The sequence below is a fragment of the Trichoderma asperellum genome, chromosome 1 (genome assembly GCF_020647865.1).
Source record: "Trichoderma asperellum chromosome 1, complete sequence".
Taxonomy (NCBI): domain Eukaryota; kingdom Fungi; phylum Ascomycota; class Sordariomycetes; order Hypocreales; family Hypocreaceae; genus Trichoderma; species Trichoderma asperellum.
In genome coordinates, this window is record NC_089415.1 from 3,453,527 (window position 1) to 3,475,013 (window position 21,487).

The following is a 21,487-nucleotide window of genomic DNA, read 5'->3' on the forward strand; positions in this document are numbered from 1 at the left end:
GCTGCATGTAAGAGGTCACGCATGCTCAGGCTTACTCCTGGTAGTGGGCGAAAGAATGAACAAGCACCAATCGCTAAAGGACGTTTCAGCCAATGCCTGGTAGGCTGTTTGAACTATCCGAGATAATCACTTTGCTCTCTCCCGTGGATTAAAAATTCAGGAGCCGTATGGAACAAATTGGCAGAAACGAGTACAGAGCATTCGGACAACCATAGATCGATCAGCCTGTACCTGGTACTTCGGATGGCCACCGGTCAGGTACCCGCCCGTCTCTGGTCCGCCTAGCGGTACCTCTCCGGCATGTCACCCTGGGCTCACTGCCCCGTACCGTGATTGGCCAGCTGCCTCACTTCTGCCTCAGGCAAGAATAACGCGTCCCACTATCAGCGCACCGCTAGTACGGATTGGGAATTTTGCGACAACACAGCAAGGTCGCGTCAAACAAAGGATCGCTATTTGTTTACGCGGGGGCTTCAACAACAGGAAAAAATATCACCGCCTCAACCGGGATTTCTCTCTCTTTTTGCTTCCTTTGGCCAGCCGATGTGACAAAGGCCGATTTCCCTTTCATCTCGGGCCGCCGTCGCTCCTTTCATCTCCCATTTGCAGCATCGCCCTCGAGCGCTTCGGGCTATTTGGCCAATCCATCCCTCATTGCTGTGTGTCTCAGGCCGATTTGGAGCACCCCTGCCCGGCACTTTATCAACCGTTTTTTTCGAGCGCCCAATATCATCTCCGACTTACCACAGGGCAAACCGCTGTCGCCCGATCGATACGATGGATTCCGACGACGACTCCGTCTTCCAAGTCGAAGATGAATCCGACGGATATGTCCCCAAGCCCGTAAGTCACTCTCGGCCGCATCACATGGTTCCCACACCAAAGCGGTAGTGCGCCTGCGATGCGCTGCCCTCCTGTGAAGCGGCTTTGTATTCCTTTGTCCAAGGAGATTATATTCCCGGCGCATCTAGCTCTAGGCAGCAATTCACTTGGCTTTCTTCTGTATTTTGATTGCGACAATCAGACCACGCCTGTATCCTATGCGCTGATCAAACACTCTATGGGAATCGACCTACACACATTTCCATCACCTCAACTTTGCGTGTTCACCCTGTGGCGGCTAACATAACCATTGTAGAAAGCCAAGGCTGCAGCCTCAAAGCCGGCCGTCAAAAAGATGGTGCAGACAACCCTAAAATCTAAACCACCGCCGAAGAAACGGCCGATCATTGACCTTGAGAGCGATGAAGACGACGAAGATGTAGAAGCGTCGTCCGGCTTTTCAAATACTCCACCTACTGCTAAGAAGCAGAAGACGGCGCCACCGCCCAAGAAGTCGGGCACCAAGCCTCTGGTAGAAGTTGAAAATGACAGCATGGCCATTGACGACGACCCTAAGCCTGCCGCCAAGAAAAAGACGGCGACGGAGACCTACCAGAAGCTGACCCAGCTCGAACACATCATCAAACGTCCCGATACATATATTGGCTCTGTGGAAAAGACAGACCAGCAAATATGGGTCTATAACAAAGAATCAAAGCAGATGGAATACCGCAACATCACCTACGTCCCCGGTTTCTATAAGATCTTCGATGAAATTCTGGTAAACGCTGCCGACAACAAACAGCGTGATAGCTCCATGAGCATGATGAAAGTCAACATTGATCGAACTACCGGCGAGATTAGCGTTGAAAACAACGGCAAGGGCATTCCCATTGTCATGCATGAGAAAGAAAAAGTTTATATTCCTGAACTGATCTTTGGTCACCTGTTGGCTGGTTCCAACTTTGATGATAACGAGAAAAAGACGGTTGGTGGACGAAACGGTTACGGTGCAAAGCTGTGTAACGTTTTCAGCACAGAATTCACGTTGGAATGCCAGGACAGCGAGCACGCGAAGCGATATAAGCAGACATGGACAGACAATATGCAGAACATGCAAAAGGCCAAAATTACTTCCAGCAAATCCTCTGACTTCGTCAGGGTCACGTTCAAACCTGATTACGCTCGGTTTGGAATGGAGGAAGGCATTACAGACGACCTTGAAGCTCTGCTCTACCGAAGAGTCTACGATATGGCCGGCACAATGCGAGGGGTCAAAGTTCAGCTCAATGGCGAACTTATCAAGATCAATAACTTCAAAACATACTGCGACCTCTACGCAAAGTCCATTGCTGGCGAGAGGAGTCAGGAAGAAGGTGGCAATCCGACTTGCACCGTTGAAATCGACAAAGACAAGGGCCATCCCCAATGGGAAGTTGGCTTCACTGTATCAGATGGCACATTCCAGCAAATTTCATTCGTCAACTCGATCGCAACAACATCAGGAGGTACCCATGTCAACTATATCGCCGACCAGATCACAGCATACCTCCTCAAGGCCGTGACAAAGCTGAGAAAGGGACACGGCTTGAAGCAGGCGCATCTCCGAAACCATATCTTCATCTTTGTCAACTGTTTGGTTGATAACCCTGCATTTACTTCACAGACCAAGGAGCAGATGACCACCAAGACTTCTCAATTCGGCAGCAAGTGTGTTCTGGGAGATGACTTCTTGAAGAAGGTTGCCAAGTCCGACGCAATTCAAAACATCATGGCCTTTGCCGAAAAGAAGGCAGACAAGATGATGGCCAAGAGCGATGGTAACAAGCGCTCTCGAGTGAGCAATGCTAAGCTTGTGGAGGCCAACTTGGCAGGAACTAAGCGCGGTCATGAGTGCACGCTGATCTTGACTGAAGGTGACTCTGCCAAAGGTCTAGCCGTTTCTGGACGAGCCATTCTTGATCCTGATCGTATCGGTGTTTTCCCACTTCGTGGTAAACTGCTAAATGTACGAGACGCTTCTATTGACCAAATCACCAAAAATCAAGAGATTCAGAACATCAAGCAATTCCTCGGTCTCAAGCACAAGCAGACGTACACTGATACGAAGAGCTTACGTTATGGTCACCTCATGATCATGGCCGATCAGGATCACGACGGTAGTCACATCAAGGGTCTTCTCATCAACTTCCTCCAGGTGCAATTCCCCTCACTGCTCCAAATCCCAGACTTCTTCCGAGAATTCATCACACCTATCGTCAAAGTCTGGCAAGGTCCCAACCCCAAGAAGCCCCAAAGGTTGAAGTCGTTTTTTACACAGCCACAGTATGAGGAATGGAAGCAAGAACGTGGTAGTGAAATTAGCCGATGGCATTACAAGTACTTGAAGGGTCTGGGCAGTAGCAGCAATGAAGATGCCCAAGTATATTTCACAAACCTGGACGAGCACTTGAAAGAATTCAGTGTCATGAAGCCAGAGGAAGCGGATTTATTTGACCTGGCCTTTTCCAAGAAAAAGGCTGACGCCAGAAAGGAGTGGCTAGGCGGCTTTGTCCCGGGTACATACCTGGACCATTCTTCGAAGCTTATCACCTACAGTGACTTTGTGAACAAGGAGCTCATTCTGTTCAGTATGGCGGATAACATAAGATCCATCCCGTCGATGATTGATGGATTGAAGCCTGGTCAACGAAAGGTGCTATACGCCTGTTTCAAGAGGAACGTGGTCAAAGATGAGAAGGTTGTGGAGCTGGCTGGTTACGTCTCTGGTCTGACTGCCTACCACCACGGTGAAGTTTCACTGCAGCAGACGATCATTGGATTGGCTCAAGATTTTGTGGGCTCAAACAATATCAACGTCCTCGAGCCCAGTGGTAACTTTGGTTCTCGACTTGCTGGTGGTTCAGATTCTGCTAGTCCTCGTTATACATTTACACGACTGTCTCCGTTTGCTCGGTCAATTTTCTCCTCTCTTGATGAGCCAAGTCTAAACCACCAATTTGAGGATGGAAAACAGATTGAGCCAGAAGTGTATGCTCCAATCCTCCCCATGGTGCTTGTCAATGGTGCCGATGGTATTGGCACAGGTTGGAGCACCTCCATCCCCAACTATCATCCGCTGGAAGTTGTGAAGAATTTGAAACGACGAATGGGCCGTCTTGAGGAAGACGATGCTGAAGAGAAGCCGTTTGAGACAATGACTCCCTGGTTCAGGGGCTGGAAAGGCACGCCAGAGGCTGCTGGCCCTGATCGATACAAGTTCAACGGTATTGCTTACCAGAACGAACAAAACCCGAATGAAGTGGTCATCACTGAGCTTCCAATCCGCGTATGGACTGATGATTTCAAGGCTCGACTTGAAAAGATTATCAGCGGCGTAGATGGCCCTACGTGGATCAAGGACTACAAAGAATTCAACGACCACAAGACAGTCCACTTTGAGATTCAAGTAGATGAGAAGCACATGGCCAAGGTTCTGGAAGAAGGTCTGCTTGAGCGATTTAAGCTCACTAAACAAGTTGCAACTTCAAACTTGGTCGCTTTCAATACTCGTGGCCAGATTCGCAAGTACGAGAAAGTAGAAGATATTTTGGAAGAATATTATGTTTATCGACTGGAAATGTATCAGAAGCGAAAGGTATGAGATTATTTCACTCTCGTAGCTGACTGACCATTGACTAATACCTGCATGTAGGACCATTGGCTTGGCGTCTATGATGCTGATCACCGGAAACTGAAGAACCAGGCGCGCTTTATCCAAGAGATTATCGACGGCGACTTGATCGTTGGCAAGAAGAAGAAGACAGTCCTTGTGAAAGAGCTGCGTGACCGTAAATACGAAGCATTCCCTCCTGTCAAGAACAACAATACGAAGAAATCGACAGAAGAGGAAGAAGAAGAGGAAGAAGAGGGTGAGGAAAGCGCTCGTGACTACGACTATCTTCTTTCGGTAAGTTTGATCTTCCGTCAATCCAACCAGCTATCGTGCAGCCAGAGTAATCCCTAACCGAGTATTGTTTTTATCAGATGCCAATTTGGTCCTTGACTGCAGAACGTCTTGAGAAGCTGAAAGACGCAATCCGGAAGAAGAAGGCTGAATATGATGAACTCGATGCCAAGAGCGATAAAGATCTTTGGTGTGAAGATCTGGCTGCTTTCGAGGCCGAGTGGGAGAAGCATCTGGCTCTCAATGCAGAAATCCAGACCAATATTCGCCGCATGGGCCGCCGAGTATCCAAGAAGATAGGAGCTGGTGGTGGTGGTGGCCGCGGCAGGAAGGCCAAAGGAGATGATGACGAGTATGAGCCAGAAAAGAAGGGTCGAAAGAAAGCAGCGCCCAAGGTAGAGACCAAGACGGCACAAAGATTTGCTGAGATGTTCAGTGCTAAACCCAAGGTCAAGAAAGAGGAACAGCCGGAGGCAGTTGAACTCTCCGATAACTTCTCTGATGATGATTTTGCTGCCCTAAGCAGGAGTAAACCGGTTGTGGCCAAGCCAGCTGCAGCCAAGCCAGCTGCAGTTAAACCAGCTGCGTCCAAGCCAGCTGCGGCCAAACCATTGCAGTCGCGATCAGTTTCGGAGTCGCGATCAATTTCACAGGCACGATCGATTTCGCAATCTGAAGAGCCAGAGGTGGTCCCCGTCCCCGTCCGCAACAAACGAGCAGCAGCCTCTAAAGCCAGAACTTTGTTCGATGCGTCCTCCGATAGTGATGAGGACGACGATAAGATGCTTGGCGATGTCGGAGCGCTGGTCAAAGGCATTGGTAGCAAGCCGCCTGGAGAATCCAGCGCGCGGGTTAGTCTGCACGCAATGAGCCGGCCTGACTCGAGCCACGGCAATACAAGCTCCGGGGCACTGTCAAAGCCAAAGATAAAGTCAGCCAAGGCATTTGAATTCGATACTGATGATGAGACCAATTACGAATTGTTGGCCAAGCCGTCGCCACTGAAGGCTACGAGCCAAGGATCGGGCGAGGACGATGACGAGGACGAATTGACCGCTGCCAAATCGAAGCCTGCAGTTAAAGCGTCAGTATCAGCGGAGACCAAGAAACGAGGCCGGCCGGCAGGGGCAAATAGTAAAGCAGAGGGCAAAGCAGTGAGCAAGCACAAGGTGACACTCAAGGCTGCAACTACAACCTCAACACTTTCTCCAGCCGCAAAAAGATATGCTGCCAAGAAGAAGGCTCTGAATGATTCAGACGATGACATGGAAGAAGCATTTGCAGATGAATCAATTGCTCCGAGGCCAGTGGCACGGGCAAGACCTGGACGCGCTGCGGCTGCCAACAGAAAGGTCATCATCGACGATGAAGATTCATCCATGAGCGTGGACGAGCAGGACGAGGAGGAAGAAGAAGAGGAAGAAGAAGAGAGTGACGACCCATTCCAGATAGACGATGATGACGATTGAAGCAATTACTGATTGCCACATATCGTGGAGAGTTTATGATATCTTTTTGGAGGCTGGATTTTTTGGTGCATAGGTTTATTTGACATGTTAGTCCCAGACAGGTTGGCCCTGGATGACTGTGGTGGTACATGAAGGTATGCTATTATATTGGCTTTAACTCGATAAATATTGCTTCATGTTTGGTCTATTGTATATAAAATGTGTTAGTCAACGTACCAGTGATCAGCCTCGGTGGGCAGGCTCTGGGTAGAATGAAGTCTATTATTACATGTTTTATTGCGTGAGTTGGTATAATGAATGCTTCATCGCCTGTTATCGATATCTAAGCACTTTGCCCTTTGGAGGGGCAACACAACAGCCCCTCCACTCTAGCTCTTTTTCTCAAACCCACCTCTTTTCGTCATACTGCCAACCGAGCCTCATAGCAAGCACGACGACATCACAGCTTCTGATTAAGTAGAACAAAACAAGGAAAGAATATCGTGCGATTCCTCCATCTACATACGCGCCGCCTGTCAATCTTCCACTCCATCCGCCATGGCCTCGTCCGACGAGCCACAGTCCCTCAGAGCCGTCTTCGAAGCTGCCGAGTCGAAACGAGAAGAAGTCAACGACGCCCCGATTGCCACCTCTCCCAAATATGCAGAAGATCTCGCAGCGGCGCTGAAGCTATACGCACAAGCCATCAACCAAATATCTGCGGTGTCGCTCTTCTCAACCAACGAGGGCATTGAGGATGTCGCGACGACGTCACTGCCGTATCTGCTAGTGGACTTTTACATCGCCGAGCTGGTACAACGGACGCCGCATCTGGCACCGAAGGAGCGTCTCCAAGTCCTCGGCCAATCGAGATCCGCATACGAGAGGTTCCTCAGCTTAGTGGATGGGTATGGCTTGGTTAGGGGATCGTACAGCAAGCTCCTGGAACGGTATCGCGACGACGAGGATGCCTTTGCGGTCGTCGCCGGCACAGACATGGCCGCCAAGAGAGAAGGCAAGATTGCAAACTTCAAGGCCGAGAAGGCGCTCAAGGACAAGCTCCAGATACTGAAGCGCAACCCGCGGTATCTGGAACACGGCGACGAGGAGCTCGTGCGCGAAGTGCACCTCACCAGCATCGAGTTCGCCATCCACAACACCTTCCAGGCTCTCGACTCGCTCAACAGAGAACTGCCGCTGCTCCGGTCCGCCCCGTCACCAACCGCCGCGCCGCAATCTTCCTCGGGCAGCGATCCCACCGACATGTCCTTCCGCCTCGACCAGCCTCTCAGCCGGATGCGCCCGGGCGGCGGCGGTCCCATCCTTGGGCCAAAAGGCGAGCCTCTACAGCCCTTTACCATTGTCGGCTCGCGCGCCGATCTCGCCCGAGGGGTCTTCCGCCCAGGCCATAACTTGCCTACCATGTCGATAGACGAGTACCTCGAGGAGGAGCGTAAGCGGGGCGGCATCATTGAGGGTGGCGGGACGGAGCCTCCGAAGCGACAAGTCGATGAGGATGATATGGAGGCGGTGGATATGGAGACGTATAAGGCGAGGCAGTGGGATGATTTCAAAGATGATAACAGGAAAGGATCGGGAAATACGCTGAATATGGGCTAAAGGAGAATGGAAAGAGAGAGGGGGGGGGGGGGGGGGGAGAAGACGAAAGAAGATGCAGTTTTGAGACGACTCTTAAATACTGCCAAAATGGATGATTCTATGCGCATGTTTCTTTTATTTTACTGAGGCTGTTGAGCGGATTTGCCGATGGTTAATTGGTAGGCTTTACTAATGGAATGCGAAAAAACAAAATAGACAAAAGGATATATATAATATTTAGCGTTGAATATAGAATAAAGAATAAGATGAAAAACACTTGCTAAGAATCATGTCTACGAGGCTTCTTATAGATATTTGTCCTGATGTGTATATATATCCTAAATTGTTTGTCGTACTATCTTGATGTTCCCAGCGTATATCCTTGTATCATTCCTGTAATCATCAAGTCGTATATAAAAGGTAAGTAAAAGAGACCCAACTACATAGCCAAGTTCTGAGAATAATTTGTGAGCATCTCACAAAACCACACAATAGATAAAGGAGAAAGAAGAAGAAAAAGGAAAAAGAAGGAAAAAGAAGGAAAAAGGAAAAAGAAACCTGTCACAATATCTCGCCTTGACCCTCCATTCTCAACATTATATGATGTCTTCCCACGCTTCCAGCGTGCTAGCATTGCTCTCATTATCATCACTCTCATCGCTCTGGGCAATCACCTGCGTCACCGGATCATCGATATTCATTACACCCTCATCGCCGCTGCTATCATTATTGCTGACAGTTGCCGCGCTATCCGTCACAACCGACGCCGTGTCTGCGTCTGAGTGTAGAGATTCGACCATCATATCTACTGCTCGGCCGGTATCCTGGTGGTCTGCCGGGACCAAATACCTGGCTTCTTGGTAATAATTCTCGAGTCCATCCGCGTCGAAGGATTCAGATGCAATCGAGACATCGTCGGCAATGACGTGGCCAGGGCCGTACACCGTCGATATGCTGTCTTGGGCGTCTAATGAACCAACTACGGTGCTGCCCCTGAACTTCATCGTAGAGAAGTCATTAGCCAACGAGCCGGAGACGCTCGATGCAGATGCGATTGTATTTCCGGTGTGGTACGCAGGTCCAGGGCCATTAGGGCCCCAGCTAGCAGGAGGAAGTTCAGCCTCGAAGACGCCTCCAGTGCCATCATTACAGCCGCCAGCCCAGAGGGGCAAGAATTTCATCTCGTTGTTATCGAGAGTGAGGAGCATATGACGGGTGATGTTGAGGGGCGGCTCAATGTCAAATCGCACCCATGAGCTGCTATACGGCAAAGTGGCAGCGTGAATCTGCCTGTTGAGCGCAGACAGGTTGACCAGCGGATCCTTTACGGTGAGAGGTTCTCCTACAGGGTTCAGAAATACCCACCAGCTTGGTATACTCGCCTTGGATGGACTTGTATAAAATACCTGCTCAATAGCATTTCGTGCTCGAGCCATGAGTGGTCCAGATAAGCCTGAAGCTGTCTCAGCCAGCCACTGGGATTCGTTGAAACTAGTGTTCCAAATGTCGCCTAGTTGCCTATAGATGAAGGGGCAAAGGAGCCTCTGAGTCAAATTCATACTTTGTTCGATGTCCTGGAGAAGCTCGAAATCCTCGGGTAGCACATAGGACGCTCGATCTTCATCCATGGAGATGAATGAGGTTTGTGAGTTCTCATCACCTACTGTAAGTCTCTCAAACGAGTTTTTGACGCTATTCTGGATTCCCGTCATCAAAACACGGAGAGATTCCAACGCCACCACGCTGCTTGCAGAAGTTTCTTGAGCGAGAACGCCTTCCATTTTCCGGAGGTTGACCCATTCTTCAATCATCCAGCAGTCAAGGCTAAACTCGCTCGTAAACGCATTGGGAATCAATGACACCCTTTCGACAAGTGCTCGGGCAGCGTGCTGAACGATGTTTTTCAGCTCGTCATCCAAGTCCCCGAGCCTTCTTCCAAAGATAGTGACCCGGCTCAGGTCGCGTATGGAACTGGTACTGGCCTCCTTGATGGCCAACTCATTGACAAGGATTCGAAAAGCGCATTGGGTGACCTGTGCGAGCTCTAGAGTAAATCCTATCTGCAACGCCTCTTCTGGCAGGACTTCGATGAATCTTGTGTTTTCATTGTATATAATCCACTGGGTGACGGGGTCTCTCACAACGGATGGGCAGTCGAATATCTTTGCCAGACCAACAAGTGTCCAGACGCGGTTTGCCGAATCTAGCATGACATCGTGTCCCTCAATCATCATGAGAAGACGAATAATATTATTGCGGTGGCGTATGGGGCAATAGTCCGGGATGTTGCGGTAGCTTGGCGTCTCATACGGTCGGTTGATCCCATGAATCATTTTGGAAAGCAGATCATGAGGGCTTGGCGGGATTATTTTAACGTTTGTGTTGTCGTTGCCGCTGTCGTTGTAGGAATTGTTGTTACTGCTGTCGTGTGATGTTGGCTCTTCGAATTCATGCTGAACCTGCATTTTTCCTTTTTTCTCTTCCTTTGGGACACCCCATCCTGGAATCGGTCGCTGGCCGCATGTACATATGTCATCGTGTCCGGTAACCAGCCAGCTGGTAACTTTGTGAAGGTCGTTGGCGGCCCACCATTTAATGATGCCAGGCGTGAGCGACAGCTGAGTCATTTGGAATACAAGATCATCTCCTTCAGACGGCGGTGTCAAATCGAGGACATACTTGACACCGTCAGGGAGGTTTTTTGTCAGCTTCCTCCGTCTTTGGACGCGGAACTGGTACGTCGGATTCAGCATCTCGGCGAATTTGGCGGATCCAGTTGCGAGCAGCTTTTTCGAGTGCACACGAAATTTCTGAGATGAGTAGCTTATGCCATAGCAGTCTGTTTGTTCTGAGTGGCGGCGTTTAATATCCGGGTAGTCGATGAAGACAAGCGTGTCTCCCTCATTGAGCTCTGACTCAATAGAGCGCAGTCTACAGAGTTCGACAAAGCGAGACGACAGGATGGCTTCGTCGGACGTGAGGCCTTGCATGACTTTGGCCCACTGTGACATATTATTGAGCCCGGGCAGGTCATACTCGACGCTCGTCGAATACGCAGGATCGCTTCGAGATCTTTGGCTTTCTTTTATCAAAGAATATAGATCGTTCTTAACGTCAGTTTCTTGATTGCGAGCAGGCTCTTGAGTAACTCCAGTTGAAACTGTGGTGTCTTGTGAGACACTTGAACTGCCCTGATCCTGCACCACTTGGGGAACAATAATCGACGCCCTTCTGGAAGTGGCCGGCCATGGCTCGTTCTCATACATATAAGCGTCCATTATACTCTTTTTTACTCTCTCTTATTAGTGATTGATAGCCCAAGAAAAGAATAATTCTAGTATTTGACGGGAGGACAGATTGTGGCCGTGAATGAAGTGCAAGCGCCCAGGCAATGCACGCAATGGCTCCAATGCTTATACGTAGAAGGCATGTACGAAGAAATTGTTGCAGTGAAATATGCCTTGTCGCATACAACCCATTTAAAGAAAGAAGACGCTCACATGTGAGAAATAATCACGGCGAGGTTGAATTTGCACGAAATATTGATGGAAATTGGAATAGACTGATCAGTAGCCTGCAAAGGAATAGCTCAAATAGCTCGGCCTCGATGCTGGCAAAGCTCAGCTTGACCAACACATGTAGGTGTCTGTCGTAAAGATCTGAAGTCGATAGAGAGGATCTGATTGACAACAGCGAAGTTGATGAAAAGAGCGGCGCAAGCGCACAGTCAATGGATCATCCAAGGAAAGCAAGATGCGAAGAACGAGGCCCTGGAGAAAAAGTCAGGTTGCGAAGGATGTAGAAAGGTAAAATGCAGCAAGGTAGGTAGGTAGTAGGTAAATAGCTAAAGCTACTATACCTAAGCTGCACAGCCGCTGGGAGTCATTTGACGCATGTAGGTGTACACGCAAACGACAAACGACCGCCATCACGTACCAATAAAATCACCGCCACGGGGAGGGAAAAAAAAAGAGACGCAGGATCCCCAAGCCAACACATCATCACAGATGGCCTTACTTTTCCTTCGCTGCCATTTGACTGCTGTGGCTGGTTGCCTCGTCTGCCTACAGAGCCATGCATGCACACGCAACAGTCACGGCTTGCTGCAGAAACAGACTGCTACGACGGGCTACAAAGAATCTACAAACAGCCCCGCGTGACTGCTGGCAATGCGAGACGGTGGGGTGATGAGGACAAGTCCTGGCCAGTCGACGACCAGAGCTGCTGGATGCGGACGAGGGGCTGGCCGGTACCGCGACGTACACGCAAGTATATCGAATAATCCGACAGCGAGCCGGATGCCTTTTCAGGTACCAACGGGGAGCTTCTTGGAGGCGTGGCGCATGATGCAGCGGCTGCCTAGCAGTGCCTTATCTGGCTAAGCTGGAGTGACTCTTTTCTTCGGTGAGCTGCGGCTTATTTGCCCGGAGCAGGTGGGCGTTGCTGCCTTGTGGGCGAGATGGAGAGGCAAAGTGGTGCATCATAAATTTGCTTTGGCCGCCGAGTTGAGTTGCTTGCATGTTGGGAAAAGCAGGAAGAAGAGGCGTGATTGTTCTCACAACAGAAAAAAAAAATTGAAGAAAACCACAGGTGCCATATGGGATATGGGGCCATCGTGGCTCGGAGTGACCTATTCGAGAGTTTAGAAGAGTTGAGTCAACAACCTACTATGGTACGAACGGCGACAAAAAGAATAGCACAACTTATTATAGCACTGGCTGTGCCTCGAGTTCTGCAAAAATATAAGCAACTTAGCATGTCTCCTCCGGGAAGGCTCGAACTTCCAACCTCCTGATTAACAGTCAGACGCGCTAGCCAATTGCGCCACAGAGGATACGCTGCTTGATTGGTTGGCGAGTTCTTCTTTATGTCAAACTATAAGCGGAATATTCTTTTCCAGAAGCCCGAATCCCACCAGTTCATTTCAAGTCCAGGTGGATCTGTTTAGCATGGCCATAGCTTCGGCCAGCGTTGCATTCCAACTTGATGCTTTGGAATGCTACTTATTTTCAACGACTTGCGGCTGATCACAGCTCAGGAACCGGCGAATTGGAGCATACAAGGTTGTCCAGCAATTGAATTATTAATTATAGCGACATGGATACAAACCTCCGATATTCGACTACGCAAGGATATCAATGGCCTGTCTTTTTGGCTGGCATGGAATTCGCAGCTTTGCCAGACGTCGTATACCTACTAGGCAGTTTAGAAGGAATCCCCCCCAAAAAGGGGGCGACGGCACAGAATCTCTGGATGGTAAACCCCATGCTTCTAGACTAGAGGCCCCTGCCCCGTCCCCTGCTTCCAGGGACTTTGTCATTAGCATACGTAGTACTAGCACGTTGACGGGGCACACAAAGCGGATAGAAGCCGCTCAAGACATATGAAAGCCTCCATGCGACGGCATGGATTGTCTATGATTGTTTCCTCGGCACTCTCGTCATGGCTAGGCAGATGCCATGTCATTCCAGTCACCAGGCCCAACTAGCCGTTCCGTATTACGCGGCCATCATCAAAGAGCAGCTTCGTTTTTTCCCCTTCTTTGAGCCGATCACAAGGTCAAACAATGAATCAAACATTTGAGATACGCCCGGATGCATTCCCGGCATGATGAAAACAGGGCAATTGGGGAGGCAAAAAAGCCCAAAGCTAGTCATTTCCCTTATCTGTGCTGAGAAATCGCCCTGCCATGAACAAGGAGATGGCCATACTTTGGCCATGGGACTGTGGCGCTCTTAGCATCCAACCGCAGGCTGCCAATCCCCAAGGGTGTGGAGGGTGCCTGCGTTCAAATCATCAAAGGGGCCAGTATGGATACCAACAGCTCTTTCAACCCCAGTTTACACTAACGTTGGTTTGAATAGGCTATCATTGGCTACCCCCGGCGATGCGGGTTGATCGTCCCTGTCCATTGACGTCTTGGAACGTTGGCCATCTCGATCCCATAGTGAAAGGATTCCTCTAAATATTTTGGGAGGGAGGGATTGACTGTGAATGGTGTGTACCCCGGAGCTTTCTAAACTTCCATGTTCCCGTTGATTCAACACAATTGGAGTCGAAGCCGTCCCCTCCGCTATCCAACCGTGTTCAGTGCCGGGAGGGCATCACATGCAGTCGCCTTAAGGTCATGTATTGCCACCGGAAAGTAAACATTTAGAGAGGTATGTCACTGCTCCTCTTATCAGCTTATCAAGCAAGCTCTGCTATGCTCAGCTGTTTCGGCACAGAGAAGCAGCATCAGAGGCTTCAAGGTTTGATCCAAGTGGAGAAGACGCGGCTGATTCCCGTCGACCTGTATTGCTTGGCGATTTGTCACAGTAGGAGTAGCTATTTAAAAGGATCAGATAGACTGGGAGGCGTCAAGATTTGCAGTCAGAAGCGTGTGGTCGGGATGTCTGCCGCCTCTTCGATTAGCTGATGTGTGCTTGCCATCCAAGTCAAGATGCAAAAGATGACCAAGACATGCAAATGTGCTCCTAGTAGTGCCATATAGTGCCTCGCCACCTTTTTCGGTCGGTATTGGATACCAAAAATGGCCACAAACTTGTCGACTGGGTGGTATCGCTAGTAGTAGTAGTTAGTTGTTGTTGTTACTGTGGTAGTATTGAATCCAGCGATAGGCGCTTGTACATGGCGGTTGGTGACCAGCTCTCTATTACGGGATCAATATCACAAGCGAGCAAGCAGCCAACCCGTCGCTACGCCGTGTTCCAGCAAAGCCAATTCAGGCCATCCACTGTGCCTCACGTAGCCTGGACAGGGCCATTGGCGAGTTTGTTGGCCCCACGATTCAGCGAGGCCTCTGGCTGGGCAGCATGCGAGCCATTGCCGCCTTGTGTGCAGGGCTGTCTGCATCTTCCCTGCATCGCTCGTATGCACGCCGGCGTCACGCTGACAGAGATGTACAGGCAACTGGTCAATGGCTGCAGACAGGCCGCTGGTGTTGGTCGACGGACGGCAGCTGTTGGTTGCTGGCGCCGTGACTGACGCTGCTGTGTTTGTGAATGGTGTCACGATCGGCGGTTGGACCGTCCGGCAAAATTCTGTTAGCCTGGCACTGTAACCGCTGAGCGAGGGCCCCAAAATCTGCAGAAACATGCACGCCGATCGCACTGGGCGCGGCAACGCCAATTGGGGAAAAACAAGGTTTCAATCCAGAGGAAGCATTGAAGCAAATGTCACACAAGAGCAACTTTGGCGTTTGCTGGCTCAGAGTTACGAGAGGCGCTACCGGACTGATGGCTGCTCTATTACCCGCTATGCTCCCAAGCAATCAACGCTACTACCGGCAATAACTGCTGCTGCTGCTAATAGCTGGAGGCGTCAAGTCATGGCGGGCGCCAGGCCGGTCTGATTGGCGCCCAAGGCCCTTCAAGGCCGCTATAATGTGCCACCCCCAGGCTACTGCTCGCCGGCGCTGCTCAGGTGACCCGGGGACGCTTTGCCGGGATGCTGCACGCTGCACAGCACCTGTTGGGCCCCCTGTCAAGACCCTGGACCGACGAGCATGGAGCGGCCTCAGCTAAATTGAAGTCTATAAATTGTTTCTGCGTACTCGTACCGCGCTATACGACCTAGTACTAATACTGCCTCCAACCCCTGGCTTCTTTTCATCTTCTCGACGCTGCTTCTTTTCTTTCACTATACCAAATCCATCAGCTGCTCTCTTCCTGTCTGAAACATCTTTGTCGGTGGTTCCGCCTTTGTTTATGCCACTGCCCCGGTTCTTCTAGAAGAACCGCACCATTCTCCATACTCGCACTTATATATTGCCCGCGAGGGCTGCTCTCCATCTTCTTCCTCCTGCTCAACTCTGCACCTGCACTTCGTGGCCCAATTACCAATTCTCCCCACAAGGTGCTCCGTACCAGTACGATACCGTACTCCATATTATTACTACTCAGTACTCCCAGCGCAATACGAGTAGCAAACGACAGACGCTTGGGGCCTAGCTGAAACTCCGCACCCCCCCTGGTTGACTCGAGTTCCATCAGTTCTTCCAAAGACGTTCTATTTTCTCCCGAGCATTCCGTGGTTCAATTTCGCCATCGCTACTTGCTGAGCCCTAAAGCTGCCATCAAGCTTCCTAATGGCACCTCCAAACGACTCATTCCGCGATATCAAAATGACCGTCGTTCCTCCTTCCGACCATGACGGATTCCGGGGGCGAACGCGTGACCGCAATGTCCCCAGCTCCAAGAGCTTGCGCCCAGATGAATCAAGCACGCTGCGAGGGCGGTCTCGTCGGCGCTCTATTTCACCCTTTAGCTTGACCTCTCGAACCTCCTCTCCCTCGGTCAAGTCCTCCGCAAACCGACTTATTCTTCACAATCGCCTGCGAGAGAAGCGCCGCGAGCACTGCCCTTCCAGGATCGCTTCGCCTGCCAGTCAAGATGTCTTCCAGTCACAACAGCGCATGAGAAGCCGAAGCCGAAGCCGCGGGCCTCGCGTGGAGCAAGAACTCCATAGACCTGTCGACCATCTGTCCAGTCTTCGAAACGAGGTGTTCTTGTCTGACGAGGAGACTGATCACAACAAAGCTTGTTGACATGGGAAGAAACTGCTGCTGCCACTAAACTGGGATGTGGCAAGCGATTGTAATGCCGCTGCATGGAATCTGAAAAGCAACGATATCTGTACGATGACCACCACGACGGGGATACGAAAAGATGCTTTTTTCTTTAATACTGGTGTTTATGACGGCAACGCATTGGGAATACTATTCAAGAATGGCCTTTCTGGATATCGGAGACTGGCGCGTCCCGAATACTGTTTTATTATTATTATCTATTTTTATTTTTGGCGCTGGCGAAGCTTACTGTGTGTCTTTTCTGAGCGATCCATTGCTGGCAGCGAGAGGCGGAGAGTCGCCTCGTGCAAAATTTCTGTAATACATAGTCTGCAATTCAAAAATTTACCTTTTATTCCACGTTGTTCCTCCGCCCATGAATCTGCCAACCATTCTACCTTTTACTACCCCTGAATACTTCTTTGTGCGGTGATAATCCTCACACCTGCTCTTTTTCCCATAGTAAATTCATGCCATACCGGCTATTTGGATATTCTGAGACTGGCTAGGCCAACTTCGTATCTAGTACGAGAATCTAGTAGGTAGCGAACACCAGAGCTAGTGGTAACAAATACTCGTGCTACTCGAGACGCCAATGCAGCTACGGAGTACAAGATCAGATCATAAAAATTTAGGTGGGTCTCCTTATCTGCTATCTCTGCAGCCGGGCACAGTTGATTACAGCTGTCTACAGAATAGCGGGCACTGCAGCGCAAAAAAATATCGTACTACCGTTCCGGAGACCCACCCGGACCTTTGGTATCTTTTTCGATCAGACCATGGTTAAAAGTGCGAAGATGAAGCTGACTCTGCGTTAACACCAGCCTCATTCCCACGCATCTCTGCCTCGGCCTGCAGAAGCTCAAGGCAACACGTCTGATGCCATTGCGGGCTATGTCTTCTACAGAAACACAATCCAACCCACCATCATTCCAGAGACGATTGGCCACCTCAACGCCAGCGGGCCCGCATCCAGCTCCTCCATTGCTCGAGAAGCAACATCCACGACCTGGCTGCCGCCCGAGGCATGCCAATTTGACCCTCTCCTTTCACTATATTGCATACTAGCAAGAGTTCTGCGACTCGAGGCTGCCTGCTAGGACCAATGCTCGAAAGAACGGCGGCGGCGAGTCTGGAATCATGCAACATCCAGCGTATTATTCCGAAGCCGACCCGCTCGACGAAACGCTGTCGCCAGCTCCATACAGGCTTCTGGCAGCACGGAGCGTCTGCCATTGAGCTCTCCAGCATCTGGCCTGCGATTGGCCGGACTACCGAGCAGGATCAGACCGAAAATGCCAACCGCCCGCTACAAACTGGCTTGGTTGCTTCCGTCTTTCTGCTAGACTTCCTATATCCGAGCGCTACATACTCTCTCCTGCGGCGATTGTACCCGGGCCTGCCGCGACCTCAAGATTCTAGTCGTGCGGGTGGCAATGCTAGAAGGAGGCATTTCACCTCCTCTACGGCCACTGCTGAGCATGGCTCGACTGATACCTCGGCCCCGCCAGGAATAGAGGCTCTTTCTTCTATGGGGGGGCGAGTATATCAGCGAGATGATGGAGCATCATCTCTGGCGAGAGACTCATATCAATATAGCACCCACTCAAAACCTGCCTCTTTAAGTGAAGCTTCGCAGCCTCCAGCTTCCATAGACACACACCATATATCTCGGGTGCAGTCAACTGTAGCGCACCTGGAAGATATGCTCTCACATCAAAGCGAGGAGCGCTATCACGACGTTTGGGACTTGTACTGCAGGCTAGATGAACACGATCAATGGGACTTCCGCCGCACCATGGTGTTATATCTCTCTAAATCGCGCGGAATAGTCGAGATCGGGAGAGCTATTTCGCTGTTTCGCCAAATTGACATTGACAACTGGGACGACGACCTCCTGGCCGCTGGTGTTCTGGCTTTCATGCGATCTGGCGACCTAGAGCATGCTATCAGTAGGCTGAAGGTTGGCCTGGAGCTGAAGGGTTTAGTGGGAGGCCTTGAGTACATTCTGGCTGATACCATTGCCAATGAAAAATGGTCTATGCTTATAGGTGTATGGCTAGAATTCTACGCATCTCGCCTCAAGTTTGAACCAGCCGACCGGCCTGATGCCATTCGCTTAGAACGGCTCGAACACGTGCCTGGCCTCGACAAGCTCTTCTTCTCCTTTGAGAAGTATCTCTCGTCTGACGGTGCAAAGGCTGTTCGCCCCATCAACATCTATGAGACGACAAGGCTGGGACTTTATGCTCTGAGGCGAAAGATGGCAGAGCTAGCACTGGCGCAGCCCTGTCAACCGAGGCAAGCGACTGCTATTTTGAGTATTTTTAATGACCACCAATTATACGAGGATTATCTGGTTCGCGTGTTGAAGTCTTGGCATGGCAAATCCGAATTGAAATCCAACCTTACCTGGTTATCCGAGCTATATAGAACATACCGCAAGCTTCCAGGCGCTCATCCGCCCATCCCTTTGCTCCAGCATATGTTTGAATTGCATTATCCGGCTGGGGCTACGATACTGGAGGACATTTACAAAGACTGGCATCGTGCCTGGGGAGACTTGGACCAATGGGGGTATGAAAAATTTCTCAAATTTTATGCTGGGGTGGGCGATGTCCAAGCCGTCCAACGACTATGGGGGCGGTATGTTAGCAAATACCCCCGCGTGCTGAAGAAACCTAGGGCTTTCAGGAGTACGATGAATGCTTATGCGCAGGTTGGCGATATCACCAAAGCAGAAGCAGAGCTTCGACTCATGACAGATAATCATGGGGTCAAGCCTGACCTCGACATTTGGAATACATTGCTAAAGTGCTATATGAGGGCGCAAGATTACAACCGAGCGGTGGCTTGTTTCAGCGAGATCTGCAAGATGTATCGGCCCGATTCTTTTACGTATGCTCATATCATGGCCATGTCTGCCAAAAAGGGTGACCTGGAAGCCACTCTCGGCTTTTTCAACCAATCTCAAAAAGGTCGAGTTCCCGTATCGAAGGAGATGGCAATGGCTCTAGTCATGGCGTACTGCCGCAACGATCGACTGATGGAGGCGGAAAGGATATGCATAGAACTGGCAGAGCGAAATGCAACAAGCACCGCCATCTGGAACCAGCTTATTCATTTCAATGGCATGCAAGGAAGACTTAGCAAGTGTTACGAGCTGCTTCAGGCCATGAAGTCGTTCGACCTTGCATGGGATCATCAGACTCACGAATATCTCCTTGATGCTCTTGTAAGAGTGGATCAAGTGCAGCCTGCCTATCGCCTCTTGCGGACTGCCTACAAGGAGAAGCTGTTTCCAGTTGGTCCGGAACATTTTGCCGTTGTCATGGCTGGCGCTGTTCGTATCGGTGACCTTGGACTGGTCGAGATCCTGGCTTCGCATCTTCTCAAGGCAGGACAATCAATGAATTTCAACGCCAAAGTAGCGCTTGCCGAAGCTTCTTTTAAGAAGAAGCCATCTTCTAGCCGAACGCGGCAGCTTGGTAAAGAATTTGTCGGCCATTTGCGCTCTCTGCTTGTCCACAATGCCAGGGCTAGAGATGCTCACACAGTCTCAACGCTTCCGAGTGATATTAGACACTTGAAGAAACAAACCAAGAGTATTGGCCGCGCTATCAAGCTTTTGGTCGACCTACGAGATTTTACGACAGCCGAAGAGGTCATGAGCTTGTACAGTGGCATGTTCCCCAAGTATAGAGGAGGCGAGCCCTTCCCCCCAGAAGTGGTGTCCGCACTCATGCTAGGTTACTTTAAAGACAGGAAATTCAGTCAGGTAAATAACATGTGGAACCAGACCTGGAAGAGAGTCCTCGCTCGAGCACGGCACCGCCAGGCCACGGGCATTTATCCCGTCCACGAATACGATGTCTCCAGACCCATGACGATCTTAGCCAAGACGCTTAGAGAAGAGAACAAGGGAAAGGAACTGCTTGAAATTGTTCAACAGGTTACGTCAGCTGGATTCAAGTTGACTCGGAGCAATTGGAATCTTTTGATTCGCTATCTAGCCGAGATGGGTCAATGGGAACCTGCCATGCGCTGGTGCGAGACCATGCTGATGCCGCGCTGGCGTGGATGGAGTCCCAGGAAGAGAAGTCTCCAGGAACGCCGCCATATGAGAAACACGCGCGTGCTCCAGGCGTCTAATGCGGCTGTCCTCAGCTTACAGCAGCAGTGGCTGAAGCTGCGCAAGTTGGCCGCCTGGTCGGCGAGCGTCTCTGCCAAACTGAGGGAGATTGAGAGACAATATCCCCGCCTGCACTACGCCTTTACGAATACTGACTTTGAACATGTCTCGGGAGCATTAGACGGTAACCGGAAGGCAAGTCTAAAGAAGAGCGCCACGGAGATGTTGAGGCCATTTTCGCATATAGAGTTGAAGGGCATGAAGAAGGCGTTGGAAAGACAGCTTCGGTTACAGCAGAGTAAACGACTGAGACGACGACAGAGAAGCCCGCTGCGAACGGTGTCGAGCGAGTTGAAGAGACGAGTCAGGGGAGTGCGGAAGCCAGCGGGTAGAGCGGAGAGGAGGTCTCTTCAGTCTGCAAAGGATGATGGTGGTGAAAAAGACGAGTAAGGGAAAAGGCGTAGGCTAGCAGCGGCTTAGGTGCCTATCTATGCGCCGTTAAGAGCATTAAGGGAGCAGCGTGGGCAAACAGATACGTGGGATAAATCATATCATCATGTTGGATTGATGAACTTGGCATAGAACATTCTTTCTTTGGGCTGTAAAATAGAGACGTATGAGATGTATATGTATGAATAGTAGCAAAACATTACACGCATGAAATGACGAGTGTATATAGAAATGGGAGGTTTCTGTGGCATCATCGGGCTGTGAAATTGGAATGTACAAAGATTAAAAGTGCTCGTGTGAGCATTTTCAAGCTTTTGTCATATCTAATGGGAAAGATATTCCATCAATTTTTCTCGGTGTTGCTGAATAGGCACCCAGTACATATTACCACCTATCTACCTAGGTACCTTACTCTCGAACATCGCTATTCAGACTCCCCACGAGGGAGAATCTGGAACGAAATACTTGGGCCTAGTCGAGTAGCTGCCATACCTAGAGACACAACGGGAGAGGTAGTTATG

The 21,487-nt window shown here is 50.3% G+C and overlaps 5 protein-coding genes and 1 non-coding gene across 6 annotated transcripts; 4 read left to right on the top strand and 2 right to left on the bottom strand.

Annotated features, from left to right (window-relative positions):
- The first annotated feature begins 461 nt into the window (after positions 1-461).
- TOP2 (DNA topoisomerase 2) lies at positions 462-6,522 on the top strand. The gene is made up of 4 exons (XM_066126237.1): positions 462-843; positions 1,139-4,459; positions 4,517-4,771; positions 4,849-6,522. Exons 1-4 carry the CDS (start codon positions 778-780, stop codon positions 6,235-6,237), a joined length of 5,031 nt encoding a protein of 1,676 aa, XP_065982336.1. The 5' UTR covers positions 462-777; the 3' UTR covers positions 6,238-6,522.
- Positions 6,523-6,596: 74 nt separating this feature from the next.
- Positions 6,597-7,868, top strand: TrAFT101_001085 (uncharacterized protein). The gene has a single exon (XM_024907520.2). It carries the CDS (start codon positions 6,775-6,777, stop codon positions 7,834-7,836), a length of 1,062 nt encoding a protein of 353 aa, XP_024765329.2. The 5' UTR covers positions 6,597-6,774; the 3' UTR covers positions 7,837-7,868.
- A 189-nt stretch (positions 7,869-8,057) lies between these two features.
- TrAFT101_001086 (uncharacterized protein) lies at positions 8,058-12,531 on the bottom strand. Its single transcript, XM_066126238.1, has 2 exons — positions 11,316-12,531; positions 8,058-11,099 (listed from the first exon to the last, which is right to left on the bottom strand). Exon 2 carries the CDS (start codon positions 11,091-11,093, stop codon positions 8,412-8,414), a length of 2,682 nt encoding a protein of 893 aa, XP_065982337.1. The 5' UTR covers positions 11,094-11,099; positions 11,316-12,531; the 3' UTR covers positions 8,058-8,411.
- Positions 12,532-12,575: 44 nt separating this feature from the next.
- Positions 12,576-12,649, bottom strand: TrAFT101_001087. The gene has a single exon. It is a non-coding gene; the product is annotated as a tRNA-Asn (tRNA).
- A 3,255-nt stretch (positions 12,650-15,904) lies between these two features.
- TrAFT101_001088 (uncharacterized protein) lies at positions 15,905-16,363 on the top strand (the record flags this gene model as incomplete). The annotated part of the gene is made up of 1 exon (XM_024907522.2): positions 15,905-16,363. One exon carries the CDS (start codon positions 15,905-15,907, stop codon positions 16,361-16,363), a length of 459 nt encoding a protein of 152 aa, XP_024765332.1.
- Positions 16,364-17,174: 811 nt separating this feature from the next.
- Positions 17,175-21,301, top strand: TrAFT101_001089 (uncharacterized protein). Its single transcript, XM_024907523.2, has one exon. The coding sequence runs from the start codon at positions 17,490-17,492 to the stop codon at positions 20,964-20,966; it is 3,477 nt and encodes a 1,158-aa protein (XP_024765333.2). The 5' UTR covers positions 17,175-17,489; the 3' UTR covers positions 20,967-21,301.
- The last annotated feature ends 186 nt before the right edge of the window (positions 21,302-21,487 follow it).